This window comes from Patella vulgata, chromosome 9 (genome assembly GCF_932274485.2).
Source record: "Patella vulgata chromosome 9, xgPatVulg1.2, whole genome shotgun sequence".
NCBI lineage: Eukaryota > Metazoa > Mollusca > Gastropoda > Patellidae > Patella > Patella vulgata.
The window spans coordinates 11,435,806-11,453,954 of NC_065887.2; the positions used below are offsets into that span (position 1 = coordinate 11,435,806).

An 18,149-nucleotide genomic window follows, 5' to 3' on the forward strand; every position below is an offset into this window, starting at 1 on the left:
ACATCACCTACTGTTCCACCACCCGGAACGTCCCCCACTGCTCCACCACCTGGAACATCACCTACTTCTCCACCGCCTGGAACATCGCCTACTGCTCCACCAGGAACTTCACCAACGGCACCCGGAACTTCTCCAACTGTACCCGGAACTTCACCGATTGCGCCTGGAACTTCTCCCACAGGTAATAGAAGAACAAAAAGACAACTATTTTAATTACAATTATTTATATCAGAATTTGGTCTATTTACACAAAGCAGTATTGGATAATGTTGTCAATGTGCTTGTCAGTTACAGTTTTTCGAGGCCCTGCTTATATTTTCAGACAAGCACTTTAATTTCAGACTTGAAAAACAAATCATTAATATATCCAGCACAATGAACATCGACATCCGCGCCCGGGACTTCTCCCACAAACTACTACACGGTCTCTTATAGTTATGATGAATCTGGAAATTTCAATAAAATCAATACTTACAAATGGATCAATAATTATATTTTTAAAACATAGCTAACGTTTTTGCCCACAGCACTTGGAGCATCCCCAACTGTAGCGCCACCTGGAACATCACCTACAGCAGCGCTACCTGGAACCTCACCCACTGCTCCACCACCAGGGACTTCTCCAACTGTTCCACCACCAGGAACATCCCCAACAGCAGCGCCACCTGTAACATCACCCACTGCCCCACCTCCTGGAACATCACCTACTGCTCCACCACCCGGAACGTCCCGCACTGCTCCACCACCTGGTACATCACCTACTTCTCCACGGCCTGGAACATCACCTACTGCCCCACCTCCTGAAACATCGCCTACTGCTCCACCGTCTGAAACATCACCTACTGCCCCACCTCCAGGATCTTCACCTACTGCAGCACCACCAGGAACATCGCCCACTGCACCTCCACCAGGTACTTCTCCCTCTGTCCCACCGCCTGGCACATCGCCTACATGTAATATTTATCACTAGATTTTTCTGTGGATGACTAGCATATTATCCACTGATATCAATCATTATTTTACCGCATACTATTCTTTATGGGGTTTCATCACCATCCCAAACATTGTCATATTACTACCTACTCTGTTTGATGCTTTATAAAAGCACCATTTACATATCCAAATCTACAGTCACCAGGAACATGTTATGTAATTCATAAGGATGTTGAAGCAGACCACTCAAGTCTTCTATACAATTATAATTATTTATTTCGTGGTGTAGTTTATTTCCACAAAGCAGTATTGTGTGATATTGTCAATTTGCTTAACAGCTACAGGTTTTCGAAGCTCCATGTCAGTTTTCAGACAAACACTTTAAGTTGACTAGTTCAAGTACTGAAAAACAATCCATTCGTTTCTTAAGTATCTAAGATAAAATCATTTCTATCTCCAGCACCAGGAACTTCACCAACTGCACCCGGAACTTCGCCAACTGTGCCCGGAACTTCTCCCACAGGTAATAGCAGGACAACAATTATTTATATCTTGGTGTAGTCTATTTATACTAATCAACATGGGTTAATATTGTCAATTTGTTTGACAGTCACACTTCTTCGAAGTCCAGGTATATTTTCAGATAAACAGTCGAAGCCTTTAAAAAGAAATAATTAATTTATCCAGCACAACTAACTGCGCCCGGAAATTCTCCCACAGTTAAATGCATAACAACGGCGACCGGTAATTTCCACAAAGTCAAATGCAGAAAAACAAGATTTTCTGTACAATTTTTTTATTTAGTGGTGTAATCTCATTACAAAAAGATATTACCAGTTTGCCTGGCAGCTAATCTTTGTCGACACACCAGATCCGTCTTCAGAACAACACTTGAATCTTTTCTAAAATATTTAAGGCCAAGGTTTAACACCTGCGTTGATTCTATTATGAAAATAAATCAGATAAAGATGAAATCATTTCTGTTTCTAGCTCCCGGGACTTCCCCCACTGCGACAGCTTCTTTCCCCAAAGTTAAATGCAGAACAACAAGTCTTACATTTCAATTTTTTATTTAGTGATGTAATCTACTTACAAACAGATATCACCGCTAAGCTTTGTCGACACCTTAGTAATAAAAAAATTCATTTCTGAAGTATTTAATGCCACGATTTTGTGACTTTACAAATGCCATCTACGTATTTATATCAATGTAGTTCATTAGTACATTCATATATAGTTTAATTTACATAAGCCTATTTTTGAAAAAAAAGCCGTACCTTGAATGCATTAAAATGCCCTATAAAAGTGTCAATTCCAGATCTGAATATACAATTTTCAGTATCAGGTTTTGTATCTCACAAGTGTGTTATAACAGATCACTAAAGTCATCTATACAATTATTAATTTCGAAGGTGTAGTCTATTTGCACACAGCAGTATTGGATGATATTGTCATTTTCTCGACTCCCTCGATCAGTTTAACTTGTGCTTTTCACGTATTGACAAACAATTCATTCTTTTCTGAAATATCAAAGATAAAATCATTCTATCCCCAGCACAAGGGGCTTCCCCAACGGCACCCGGAACCATAGGTAAATAGGACAACAAGTCAACTATGCGATTATAAATATAAAGCAGAGGCGGATAAAATTGTCAAATTGCTTTATAGTTACACTTTTTCAGAAAAGTACTTGAATATAAGCTTTTAAAGTATAGACTAACAATTCATTCTTTTCTAAAATACCTAATATAAATTCTTTTCTGTATCCAGCACCAGGAACTTCACCAACGGCACCCGGAACTTCTCCAACTGTACCCGGAATTTCACCGACTGCGCCTGGAACTTCCCCCACTGCTCCACCACCTGGAACATCACCTACTGCTCCACCGCCTGGAACATCACCTACTGCCCCACCTCCTGGAACATCGCCTACTGCTCCACCGTCTGGAACATCACCTACTGCCCCACCTCCGGGATCTTCACCTACTGCACCACCACCAGGAACATCGCCCACTGCACCTCCACCAGGTACTTCTCCCTCTGTCCCACCGCCTGGCACATCTCCTACAGGTAATATTCATCACTAGATTTGTTTTAACATTTGCCAATTGAATTGACCAGACCCATCGCTTTTAAAGCACCACCCACCTACAAACGAAATATTTTTCTATGGATGACGAGCATATTATCCATTGATATCAATCATTTTTTTACCGCATACTATTCTTTATGAGGTTCCATCACCATCCCAAACATTGTCATATTACTACCTACTCTATTTGATGCCTTATAAAAGCACCATTTACATATCCAAATCTACAGTCACCAGGAACATGTTATGTAATTTATAAGGATGTTATAGCAGACAACTCAAGTCTTCTATACAATTATAATTATTTTTTTCGTGGTGTAGTTTATTTCCACACAGCAGTATTGTGTGATATTGTCAATTTGATTAACGACTACAGGTTTTCGAAGCTCCATATCAGTTTTCAGACAAACACTTTAAGTTGACTAGTTCAAGTACTGACAAACAATCTAATCGTTTCTTAAATATCTAAGATAAAATCATTTCTATCTCCAGCACCAGGAACTTCACCAACTGCACCCGGAACTTCGCCAACTGTGCCCGGAACTTCTCCCACAGGTAAAAGCAGGACAACAATTATTTATATCTTGGTGTAGTTTATTTATACTAATCAACATGGGTTAATATTGTCAATTTGTTTGACAGTCACACTTCTTCGAAGTCCAGGTATATTTTCAGATAAGCAGTCGAAGCCTTTAAAAACAAACAATATTTTCTTTACAATTTTTTATTTAGTGGTGTAATCTCATTACAAAAAGATATTACCAGTTTGCCTGACAGCTAACCTTTGTCGACACGCCAGATCCGTCTTCAGAACAACACTTGAATCTTTTCTAAAATATTTAAGGCCAAGGTTTAACACCTGCGTTGATTCTATCATGAAAATAAATCAGATAAAGATGAAATCATTTCTGTTTCTAGCTCCCGGGACTTCCCCCACTTCGACAGCTTCTTTCCCCAAAGTTAAATGCAGAACAATAAGTCTTACATTTCAATTTTTTATTTAGTGATGTAATCTACTTACAAACAGATATCACCGCTAAGCTTTGTCGACACCTCAGTAATAAAAACAATTCATTTCTGAAGTATTTAATGCCAAGATTTAACACCTGCGTTGATTCTATTATGGAAATAAATGAGATAAATATGAAAACATTTCTATTTCTAGCTCCTGGAACTTCTCCCACTCAGACTAAGCGTAGGTGATAACAGGGTCTGCCTGTAATTGATATGCATGAAATCACCATAACAAGTTTCTCAGTTTCTTTTACCGCCACAGGAAAATCTCAAACAGGAACTTTGTACCTTTGTACGAATCCGTTAAAGGATATTATAATTCTCTCAAGAAAGAATATTTAACTCTCTAGGCCTCTTCCATGAAGTCTGTGAAAATTGAATCCATATTACATTGAAGTTAACATTTATTGATTCACAATTTTTTCAGAGAGATGCGAAGAGACAAATGGAATGGAGAATCCAGCATTGATACCAAGTTCAAGTGTTGAGGGTTTAACACCTGACCAAGTGGATAATCTAAGAACAAGCGATGTCCCGTTATCTATCATGCCGGACGGCATCAGTCCTATACTATTTACCATAGATCTTTCACCTAATACCGATGTGGATGTCGATATGGGATCTATCACATTCCCGAATGCTGAGAATATCGAATCCATAGAAATAGTGCTGATTGATTCACAGCTCAATGAAACTCCTGTAACAGACCAAGTAAGTCTTAAGTCTCAAATGCTATATTCGACGTAAATTTGGTAAAACAATTAGGTGCTTTACATTACGTTACTTGGCCTAAAAATATTAGTTTTTGAATATATGTATATGGATACTTACTGTGCATAAAGATATTTCATTGAGTGTAAATCATTTATTTTTGACAGTGTGAAAGAAGAATTTTTTATTAATGAGTGTATGAACTACAAAGTACTTTATGTATATATCATAAAATTTAGTGATGGGGCCGAACTGTACATCGGTTGAACTAACAAGTTACAAAACAGAGTAACGGCCCAAAGACAACAAGTTAGGAAACCCGTCATAGAGAGATCTCTTTGAGTGAGCACCTTGATATCTGCGGTAAAGGGGAGTTCAAAATATGCACGATTAAATCCAAATAGATCATTTCAAAATAAATACAGTATTATACATATCCTTCATTTCTATTATATATTCTTCAAAAAAATTAGGAAATATTCAGAAACAATACAAAACTGCGAAAATGCACTGCTGTTTTTTATTAGAGGTAATCAGTGTATGTTAATAACAGGCCAATCGCCTACACATGAACATAAACAGTTCATATGGGCGGCTTATCTGACGGCCCCATTTCACTCGCAAAGATATACTGTATGAAATAATGAGTAATGAGTATTTGCTCCAGAAATCCATAGACATTCAGCAATTCGTCATGGCATGCTCCTAATCAACGGTCCAATCACAATTTGGGACAATCTGACCCACTCCTCTTGCAGTGCCACGGCCAATTCTTGCAGTTTTGTCGGTTGACGTTGACGTCGACGAACACGTCTTCCGATCATGTCCCAGGCATGCTCTATAGGGGAAAGGTGAGGACTCATGGACAATATGGTGACGCTGGAGGTAGTTATTCACGACACGTGAGCGGTGGGCACGGGCATTATCATCTTGAAAGATGAAACGTCGACCTGCACTATGGGTGCTAGGATGTGGTCACGGTAGTAAACACCAGTCTCCCTTCCTTGAACAATATGCAAACCGTTTTACCGGTCATGGTAATTCTTCCCCACACCATAAAAGACCCACGCACGAATCTGTCATGCTGTCTGATGTTACCGTTAGCATGACACTCATTTACACGCCTCCAAACGCAAACACGTCTATCGGTGAAATCCAGAGTAAATCTGGACACATCTGAGAACATTACACACGCCCATCAACGATTACCCGGATTTCTACGTTGCCTACACCATACACACCAGTGACCCTTCCTTGAACAATATGCAAACCGTTCTGCCAATTATGGTGATTCCTGTCCACACCGTAATAGACCCTCCCCGAATCTGTCATGCTGTCTGATGTTAACGTTAGCATGACGCTCATTTCCACGCCTCGAAACGCGAGCAAGCCTATCAGTGAAATCCAGAGTAAATCTGGCCTCGCCTGAGAACATTACACGGGCCCATCGACGAGTACTCCAATTTCTACGCTGCCTACAACATTGACGCCTGTTTGCCATGTGCTGGCGAGTTAATGGAGGCACAGCACGCGGTCATAGCGCATGCAAAGGGGTTGCATGTAGCCGATTTCTAACCGTTTGGGGTGTAACTTGGTACAAGTTCATCATGTTGAAGGTGTCTCATTGCAAATTAAACGTAACATACTAAAGCAAAGATACGCTAAACAGTAAATCTTATGCAAGAACCAATAGGAAAGCAAACATGGATCGGATAAACCATAAGTTCTCCATCTTTGAACATACTCTCAAAGCATGTCAATTGTCCATGACTATTTATCATATCACACCCTGGATAGGTATTTGCATTTCAATATCCCCTACTATTTTAAGAGTATATAATTGTATTATTATTCTTCCATAACGTCACGTCATTTTTATTGTATGTCTTGAAAAGTTCAGACACAAAGTGTAGACAATTCAAAAATAGTACCCTTTTAAAGAATTTTGATCCGTTTTGCCCAATATTAGGACTGCCATGGTTTCAATTGGCCATTTAAAAATGACCTAATTGTATAAATCATAGGACGCGCCACTAAAAGCTGATTCGCTTCCAGTAACCAAAGCTCAAAAGATACAAGTTACTCTGGTGCCAACGAATGTTTCAGTTCCTGTCAGATTTTATTTTTCTTTCATATAAAGTCGCGGCATTTTTATTGTATGTCTTGAAAACCTCGGTCGAAACGTTTAGTTAAACAACAGTACCCTTTAAAAGCATTATAATCCCTTTTGCTTAATATTATCTCTTTTGTCACGGTTTCAATTGGCAATTTAAAAATGGTCTATTTGTATAACCATAGGCTGGTCTCCAGGACCCGACACCAAAAGCTGATTTCCCTCCAGAAACCAAAGCTCAAAAGATACGAGTTACTATTGTGCCAACAAACTCTTCAGCTGCTGTTAAATTTGGTTTGGATGTAAGAGCATGTTTTGAAGAAACTGCCACAGCAGGAACATCTCCCACAGGTTGGTCCTATTTATGTTTTAATGCATAATCTGAAAATACTTTACCGACAAATACGGCATATATCAAAGTTATCAGTAAGTTGACAAATGCAATTTAAATAATGAACAGAATTGTAAACATTATATTTTTATGTCAGTATGGTCTTAATCTCTATGGTATTGTTTGCTTAAAATATATATATTTGAAATAAGCTTCCGTATCTAAACGTATGTAGCATACGCTTTCACCCGCAGTATCTGAAAAATCCCCAACTGCAGCGCCACCTAAAACATCACCGACTACAGCGCCACCTGGAAAATCTACTCGCATATCACATTACCAATATACCTGGAACATTTTTTCATATTAATGAGTTAAATGAGTCTTGATAATTGATAGAAAATGCAGACCGTTATACCTGGTAATCACGGCAAATTGGCTATGAAGATGTGTTCTCTTGTCTGATGCAATAGTATAATCAATTTTGTATTGGTATGCATAATGGCACCAAACACTACCGAATCATTTCATCATAAACCTCCTAAGATATTGGTGCTATTGTACTTTTAGGAATAATATATTAATGCAACAAAGAATTACAAACTGATATATAATTATCTTTATAATACATAGCTAACGTTTTCACTCATAGCACCTGGAACATCCCCAACTACAGCGCCAACCGCAACATCACCTACTGCTCCACCACCCGGAACTTCCCCTACTGCTCCACCACCTGGTACATCCCTAACTGCTCCACCACCAGGAACATCGCCAACAGCAGCACCACCTGGTACATCACCAACTGCTCTACCACCTGGAACATCACCTACTGCTCCTCCGTCCGGAACATCACCTACTGCCCCGCCTCCAGGAACCTCACCTACTGCAGCACCACCAGGAACATCGCCTACTGCACCGCCACCAGGTACTTCTCCATCTGTCCCACCACACGGCACATCGCCTACAGGTAATATTCATGACTAGATCTTTTTTGACATTTGTCCATTGAATTGACCAAGCCCTTGGCTTTTGAAGCACCACCCACCTACGTACGAAATATGAAATACACTTTCTATTTTTCCGTGGATGACTAGCATATTATCAATTGATATCAATCATTATTTTACCCAATACTATTCTTAATGGGGTTCCATTTCAATCATTTTCATATTACTACTTGCTCTACTTTATGATTTTTTAAATGTCATCTTTCCTATCCATTAAAAGTATATAATGTGTTATATTAGTACATTCATATATGGTTTAATTTACATTTGAGAAAGAAAAACACTTGCTTGAATGCAACAAACTGTCATATAAAAGCACCAATTACAGATCCGAATCTACAATCATCAGGAACAGCGTATCTAATTTACAAGGATGGTATAGCAGGCCACTAAATTTATCTATTAAATTACAATTATTTATTTCGTGGTGTAGTCTATTTGCACAAAGAAGTAATGTGTGATATTGTCAATTGGCTTGACAGCTACACGTTTCCGAAGCTTCAGGCCAGCTTTCAGACAAACACTTTAATTTGACCAAACAATTCTATCTCCACTGAAATATCTAAGATAAAATTATCTTAAAAGATATTCGTTTATAGAATATCTAAGATAAAATAATTTCTATCTCCAGCACCAGGAACTTCACCAACTGCACCCGGAGGAACTTCGCCAACTGTGCCCAGAACTTCTCCCACAGGTAATAGCAGGACAACAATTATTTTATCTTGGTGTAGTCTATTTATACTAAACCGGTTTATGTAATATTGTCACAGTCACACTTCTTTGAATCCCAGGTATATTTTCAAAAAAGCAGTCGAAGCCTTTAAAAACAAACAATTTATTTATCCAGCACAATTAACTGCGCCCGGAACTTCTCCCACAGTTAAATGCATAACAACGGCGACCGGTAATTTCCGCAAAGTTAAGTGCAGAGCAACAATATTTGCTTTACAATACTATTCTCAATGGGTTCCATCCTAATCCAAACATGTTCATATTACTACCTACTCTATTTTATGCTGTATAAAAGCACCAATTACAGATCAAAATCTACAGTCACCAGGAACATGTTATGTAATTCATAAGTATGTTATAGCAGACCACTTTTATGCAATTAAAATTATTTATTTCATAGTGTAGTTTATTTCCACAAAGCAGTATTGTGTTATATTATCAATTTGCCTAACAGCTACACATTTTCGAAGCTCCATGTCTGTGTTCAGACAAAAACTTTAAGTTCATGTACAGACAAAACATCCATTCGTTTCTAAAATATCTAAGATAAAATTATTTCTATCCCCAGCACCAGGAACTTCACCAACTGCTCCAGGAACTTCGCCAACTGTGCCCGGAACTTCTCCCACAGGTAATAGCAGGAAACAATTAATCATATCTTGGTGTAGTCTATTTATACTAAACCGGTTTATGTAATATTGTCAATGTTTTTTAACAGTTACACTTCGTCGAAGCCCAGGTATATTTTCAGATAAGCAGTCGAAGCTTTTAAAAATAAATAATGTATTTATCCAGCACCAGGAACTTCGTCAACCGGAACGTCTCCCACAGTTAAATGCATAACAACGGTGACCGGTAATGTCCGCAAAGTTAAATGAAGAACAACAAGATTTGCTTTACAATTTGTTATTTAGTGGTGTAATCTAATTACAAAAATATATTACCAGTTTGCCTGACAGCTAACTTTTATCAGATAAAGATTTCTCCCACTGCGACCGCTTCTTTCCGCAAAGTTAAATGCAGAACAACAAATCTTAAATTGCAATTTTGTATTTAGTGATGTAATCTAGTTACAAACAGATATTACCTCTGTAATGAAAAACAATCCTGTTCTGAAATATTTAAGGCCAAGAATTATCACCTACATTGATTCTATTATAAAAAAATAAATAAGATAAACTTCGCCCACTGCACCCGAAACATCACCCACAGGTAATAGTAATACAATATTTGTCCCCTGACATCAATCCTGACAAATTGATCAATAATTATCTTTTTAACACATAGCTAACGTTTTCACCCACAGCACCTGGAGCATCCCAAACTGCAGTGCCACCTGCAACATCACCTACTGCTCCACCACCAGGAACTTCTCCAACTGCAGCGCCACCTGGAACATCACCTTCTGCTCCACCACCTGGAACGTCACCTTCTGCGCCACCACCTGGAACATCACCTACTGCCCCACCACCAGGAACTTCTCCAACTGCAGCGCCCCCTGGAACATCGCCTACTGCTCCACCACCTGGAACGTCACCTACTGCGCCACCACCTGGAACATCCCCAACAGCCCCACCACCTGGAACATCACCTACTGCGCCACCACCTGGAACATCTCCAAGTGCTCCACCACCAGTGACATCCCCAACAGCTCCACCGCCTGGGACATCACCTACTATGCCACCATCAGGACCATCACCTACTGCTACACCACCTGGAACATCACCGACTGCACCACAACCTATTACTTCGCCAACTGCTCCACCACCCGGCACATCGCCTGCAGGTAATATTCATGGCCACGATTTGTCGTCATCTTTGCAATGAATTGCAATGGAATTTGAAGCACCATACACTTAAATGAATTGGGGTTTTTTTGTGGGGGTGGGGTGGGTTTTTTGGGGTTGTTTTTTTACTATGTGAAATAATTATTCTACTTTTCAATTGACAACTAGCATATTATGTACTGATATCAATCATTATTTTACCCCATACTGTTCTCGACGGGGTTACATACGGAACCCAAACATTATGATATCACTACCTATACTATTTTGTGACTTTCAAAATGTCATCTATTCATCCCTTAAATGTATATAAGGTATTTTATTCATATATAGTTTAATTTACATTTGCCTATTTTTGAAAACATAGCCGCACCTATGTTTTGTAATTCACGCGGTGTTATAGCAGAATACTCAAATCGTCTATGCAATTACATTTATTTCATTCGAAGACGTAGTCTATTTGCACAAAGCAGTATTGCATGACATTGTCAATTTTCGGACACTTTAGATCTATTTTCAGACAAATAGTTTAGCTTGAGCATTCTTTTCTGAAATATCTAAAATTAAATCTTTCTATCTCCAGCACCGGGAACATCGCCAACAGCACCCGGCACGTCCCCAACGGCACCTGGAACTTCGCCCGTAGGTAATAGAACAACCTGTCTTGGTGAAGTTTATTTGTATAAAGCAGTGTTGGATAATACTGTCAATTTGCTTTACAGTTACACGTTTTCGAAACCCCGGGTCTGAGTTGTATATAGAAATTTGTTCGATATTTGTCTTTCGTTGTATGTCTGTGATGAAATGTAAATGAAGGCTAATTTTTTTTGATTTTCTAAATAAATTTTTTTTTGTATATCTAAAAATACTATTTACGAATCGGATATGAGAAATGTCTGATTTGTAAAACAAATATTGATTTTAAGATACAAATGTCAATTTTAGTATGTCGAAATACAGCAACAAATGAAGAAAAACTAATTAAGGACCATGAATTAAGAACTAAGAATTAAAACCGCTAAATGAAGAGTTGTTTGGTCTTCCATAGCCAATAGTTTATAATAATATAAGAATAATCTGTATTCCATGAATATATATAATACAAATACTATCCGTATTTAAACGTGCTTGATTACAAGATAATGTAACCATCAAACGAAACTTCAAAACATATTTAGATACATTTATGAAAAAACTTACAATCTGATTTATAGATCTTATAAATAATAGAAATTAGATATACATGACATTTAATATACCAACATTTACAAATGGTGATTCTATTATGGTTAATAAATTGAAAGGAATACTATAACACGATACTTATTATGAATGATCCGTAAATTCCACCGTTTATGTCGTAAAATAGCAGCATTAAGTTCAATATAGAATGGAATGAAAACTTTTATCGGAAATTACCTGATTAATAATCAATATTCCATAGACATACATAATTCATATTTTTAACACATTTTCTCAAAAAAAAAACACCAATTAACAGAAAAAGAGAGGTAAACTACGAAATTCAACCACTTAAAAAATGGATAATTTTTACACTGTATATAAATAAATAATTTCATAAAACATTTAATTAATATGACATGTATGGGAGTTTATTAATTGTTGTTTTGCTCCAATTTACAGTTGTTTGTGCCGAGGTTAAAGGTATGGAGGACCCTGCTATTATTCCAACTTCCAGTATAACAGCACCAGGCGTTTCCAATCCCGAAAACCTTAGACCAGGAACTGCAACCACAGCTACATTCCCTGCCCAAACTTCGCCAATTAGTGTAACAATCGATTTGGCACCCATCACTGATGAAACGGTAGAAATTAAATCAGTGGAACTTGTATCACCACAGAATGTAGGATCTATCAGGGTATTTGTAATTGCAACTGGTGGTTCAGAAACAGAAGCAACTTATTTGACTGCAGTAAGTATAAACACGCTTGCTATTAAGACTCTATTCCTTAAGAGTTTTTTGTTTACAAGAACTGATGTTTTCTATTATTTTTACAGACTGATTTATCAGCACCCATTCCTAAAGCTACCTTCCCTGCTGGTACGGAAGCTGCACAAATCAGAGTCGAAGTAACCCAAACCAATAACGATTCCGAAACAAGTTTCTCTCTTGATGTTAGAGCATGTTTCGAAGGTAGGATACTAATATATTTGTAATTCAGTTTTATTATGTGTTCGACGATGAAAATATGCAAAGAAAATAAATTTGAATAATCTTCCAAGGAATTCAATCCAATTGTCGTCTATGATTCTATGGGCGTACTTCTTTTATTTTAGAAACAAGTGTGTCCGGCACATCACCCACTGAAGCAGGAACATCACCCACTGAAGCAGGAACATCTCCTACAGGTAATTGTAATTTCTGAATATCCCTAATTTCGAGTGTCAAATTTCAGATATTTATTTTGTTCAACTGCAGTCTCGTTAGTTTAGAACAACAATAAGATAAATCTAGATACGTATGTAAATAAAGAAAGTCGAACAATTCTAAGCTGAAACAAAATTGGTTGAGTTACTTATCTTATCTTAACTTTTCCTTTTATTCATTTTACCAGTTGGAACAACTACACGTAAGTTTATTTTTATTTATTTTTTAAAGAAAGGGAATAATGTCCAGGCTTCATTTATATGAACACTTTCTGAATCCAACAAAATCTTTGAAGCGACCATTACAGTTTAAATATGAAAAAAATGATTTACATGCATTTGATTGATGGATGTGTGTTGTATCTTAACACTTGGCACATCTTGTATTTCAGCACGGTGTCTTGTGACAGAAGGAATGGCAAGTCCAACAGTTATACCAGCTGAATACCTTGAACAACCATCTGGATTCCCATCGACAGATGATCCAGAGAATCTGAGACCAGGTGGTGATCAATTTACAATTAACCCATCGGATGCTCCTACCAACGTCACATTTAAACTTACTGATGATGTTGAGCCCGTTGATCTGTCAGAAGTAAAACTTCCTGCCAATGACAATGTGCAAACATTTAGAGTATTTGGACGAACGGGACCTTCAGCACCATGGACACTACTTGAATCTACTGATGTAAGTACATGGTCATGGTCAAACCAATACAATATTTTCTTTTCAATTTATAAGAGTCGTACAACCATAACTTGTTTATATTCATTGATTTAATTAGATGCTTTATATGGGGAATTGTATGTGTTTCCAGTCGTTTACTTTTATTTTATTTGAATCCATCAATAAACTTTAAATTACAATATCGTTCTATCTTTAAACAGAATGATACCACTGATGATTCTCTTAAATTCCCACCTGAAGTCGTTGTCACAGAGATTATGGTTGAAATAACACCAACGGATTCGGACAAACCAGTGACGATTGATGTTAGTGTGCACGCCTGTTTTGTAGGTTCGTAGCAAATCTTTATTCTTTTTTTCTTAGATATTTCTTTATCCACCTTTAATATAATTACTTTATCCCATATTAATGTTCTACTACATTTGTATCTTTATAGTTACAACTGGCACAGAAGGAACATCACCAACAGGTAAGCCTAATGAACGATTTGATAACTTGTTAAATATATTTTAGGAAATTTTATATCAGATGGAATGAAATAAAACATTGCGTGGACTCAAATAGGTCTGTGACAATAGCTGCCACGAATGTAATATATGGATAAACAGTAAACATGTAATGAATTTTGATTTAATTGAAAGGAGCGTCAATTTCCTTGACATTTGTTTAATTTGAGCAATGCAAGTGTTGACAAACAATTAATTCTTTTCATAAATATCTGTATAACCATTTATATCTCCAGCACCCGAAACTTCGCCAACTGCACCCGGAACTTCGCCAACTGCGCCGGAACGTCTCCCACAGTTAATTGTAGTCGGACATTTTTAATCTTTACTAGAATATCATGTTAAATGTTTTTTAACAGCAGATGATATACTATTCCATATCTATCTAATGGAAGTAACAATTATTTATATTTTGGTGTAGTTCTTTTACACAAATGATTATTGGATACTACTGTCAATTTGTTTGACAGTTACACTACTCCGAGGCCCAGCCTATATTATCAGACAAGCACTTTAATTTCAGCAGTCAATGTCTTGAAAAACAAATGATATATACATCGAGCAGCATTAACTTCGCCACCGGCGCCCAGGACCTTCTACCACAAACCCCTTTAGCAGTTAAAGAACTGATGAAAAATTCATTCTTTTATAAAATATTTAATATAAAATCATTTCTGTCTCCAGCACCAGAAACTTCCCCAACTGCACCCGGAACTTCCCCAACTGCACCCGGAACTTCGCCGACTGCGCCTGGAACTTCTCCCACAGGTAATACAAGTACAAACAATCAACTACATTTAATTACAATTATTTATATCTTGATGTAGCCTATTTACATAAAGCAGTAATGGTTAATGATGTCAATGTACTTGACAGTTACAGATCTTCTAGGCCCGGCTTATATTCTCGGACAAGCACTTTAATTTCAGATGGCCATGCACTTGAAAAACAATTGATTTATATATCCGGCACCAAGAATTTCGCCATCTGCGACCGGAACTTCTCCCACAAACTACTAGAGGACCGCTTCCAGAGTGATATCTTCTTATCCAAAAACCTTGATAGAGACTACAATTTTCAAGAGATCCTTTTTCAAATTTTGTGTGAAGCTTTGGCTACATTACAGGATAATGATATTAAGCTATAGTTTTCAGCAGATTTTTTTTAAATTCCATATGAAGCATTGGGATAACCAAAGGATGAGCTCGATCAATTTTACCACTCTTGCAACAGAGGGTGTGTGTTTCATGGCAACCGATTGCTCGAGACGAGTACGAGACTGAACGTGCGTCACCGGATTGACACCCTCCCTTGTGATGGATCCCCATAGGTTACATAAGTGCCGCACCTTGTGTTTTGCATTTGATACATTTGCCTGAATGTTAGTTGCTTAGGGTGTTGTTAATTCACTGAAATGACAAGTTTAATCATTTAAACGCTTCAAATTGACAGTGCTCCAGTGGCGAAATAATGCGTTCAGCTGTCCATATAAAACATCACTATAAAATCTATATCTCGACATTGGTATCATTTTTACTAATTTGGGTTTAATTTGGTTTTATAATTATTAATTACTGAAACCATTCGAAGAACCAGTTTAGACAATGAACCCGGATTTGATTGGAGGGAATGGGTGGAGCTATTTAAATAAATGATTACAGCGGCGTATTTCAACATTTTTGTGTCAATTTAAACCAATGTGATTTTAATTAATTATTTAATTGGCTAATTACCAAAAGCCCTTCAGAGAGACAGTGATCTAGTAGCAACAATAATGGTTTTAGTGGTTTCATATAAAATCGTCCCAACTACTATAACGATTTACATTTTTAAATGGTTTCTATGAAGTTATGTCATCTTAACATCTATTCACAGATAAGACCCGTAATTTTCTTTGAAAATGATTCATAGCTTCATTCGTACTAAAACAAATATGCAGATCATTTAGATTTCGCCAATTTTGATATTGTGAGATATTGGGATGTTAAAATTATTCAAGCTTTTCTAAGCTATAGTGTTATCTGTTATTAATAATTTGTGTTTCGTTTTCTATTTACAGTTGGAACAACAACACGTAAATTAATGTAAACAGTCAAATTAAAACAATAAATCAACATTTGAGCTTAAATATGACATATCACAAACATGATACTATAGAATTTTGAAGTTTGAAGCGACCATTACAGTTTAAACCAAAACATTTGATTTATGGATATATGTTGTATCTTAATACTTGGCACATCTTGTATTTCAGCACGATGTCTTGTGACATCTTTCTAGGATGTCTTTCTACCAATATGTTTTGAAAGGGCCACTCTATGTTTTTGAAAACATCACCTGCGTATATAAATGACTATATAAATAAAAAACTTTCAAACATATTTGATAACTATAAAATATTTGCAATTTTATTAACCGTTGTTTTGCTCTAATTTACAGTTGTTTGTGCCGAGGTTAAAGGTATGGAGGACCCTGCTATTATTCCAACTTCCAGTATAACAGCACCAGGCGTTTCCAATCCCGAAAACCTTAGACCAGGAACTGCAACCACAGCTACATTCCCTGCCCAAACTTCGCCAATTAGTGTAACAATCGATTTGGCACCCATCACTGATGAAACGGTAGAAATTAAATCAGTGGAACTTGTATCACCACAGAATGTAGGATCTATCAGGGTATTTGTAATTGCAACTGGTGGTTCAGAAACAGAAGCAACTTATTTGACTGCAGTAAGTATAAACACGCTTGCTATTAAGACTCTATTCCTTAAGAGTTTTTTGTTTACAAGAACTGATGTTTTCTATTATTTTTACAGACTGATTTATCAGCACCCATTCCTAAAGCTACCTTCCCTGCTGGTACGGAAGCTGCACAAATCAGAGTCGAAGTAACCCAAACCAATAACGATTCCGAAACAAGTTTCTCTCTTGATGTTAGAGCATGTTTCGAAGGTAGGATACTAATATATTTGTAATTCAGTTTTATTATGTGTTCGACGATGAAAATATGCAAAGAAAATAAATTTGAATAATCTTCCAAGGAATTCAATCCAATTGTCGTCTATGATTCTATGGGCGTACTTCTTTTATTTTAGAAACAAGTGTGTCCGGCACATCACCCACTGAAGCAGGAACATCTCCTACAGGTAATTGTAATTTCTGAATATCCCTAATTTCGAGTGTCAAATTTCAGATATTTATTTTGTTCAACTGCAGTCTCGTTAGTTTAGAACAACAATAAGATAAATCTAGATACGTATGTAAATAAAGAAAGTCGAACAATTCTAAGCTGAAACAAAATTGGTTGAGTTACTTATCTTATCTTAACTTTTCCTTTTATTCATTTTACCAGTTGGAACAACTACACGTAAGTTTATTTTTATTTATTTTTTAAAGAAAGGGAATAATGTCCAGGCTTCATTTATATGAACACTTTCTGAATCCAACAAAATCTTTGAAGCGACCATTACAGTTTAAATATGAAAAAAATGATTTACATGCATTTGATTGATGGATGTGTGTTGTATCTTAACACTTGGCACATCTTGTATTTCAGCACGGTGTCTTGTGACAGAAGGAATGGCAAGTCCAACAGTTATACCAGCTGAATACCTTGAACAACCATCTGGATTCCCATCGACAGATGATCCAGAGAATCTGAGACCAGGTGGTGATCAATTTACAATTAACCCATCGGATGCTCCTACCAACGTCACATTTAAACTTACTGATGATGTTGAGCCCGTTGATCTGTCAGAAGTAAAACTTCCTGCCAATGACAATGTGCAAACATTTAGAGTATTTGGACGAACGGGACCTTCAGCACCATGGACACTACTTG

General features: G+C 37.1%; 1 protein-coding gene across 1 annotated transcript in view; it reads left to right on the forward strand.

Moving 5' to 3' along the window:
• Nucleotides 1-18,149, forward strand: part of LOC126831854 (mucin-12) — a 202,925-nt gene that overhangs the window by 61,545 nt on the left and 123,231 nt on the right. The window contains exons 59-66 of the mRNA XM_056103261.1: nt 1,394-1,456; nt 2,704-3,003; nt 3,518-3,580; nt 4,467-4,750; nt 7,049-7,214; nt 7,847-8,164; nt 8,836-8,901; nt 9,508-9,570. Coding sequence (XP_055959236.1) covers nt 1,394-1,456; nt 2,704-3,003; nt 3,518-3,580; nt 4,467-4,750; nt 7,049-7,214; nt 7,847-8,164; nt 8,836-8,901; nt 9,508-9,570 — 1,323 coding nt within the window. The remainder of the gene's footprint in view (nt 1-1,393; nt 1,457-2,703; nt 3,004-3,517; nt 3,581-4,466; nt 4,751-7,048; nt 7,215-7,846; nt 8,165-8,835; nt 8,902-9,507; nt 9,571-18,149) is intronic.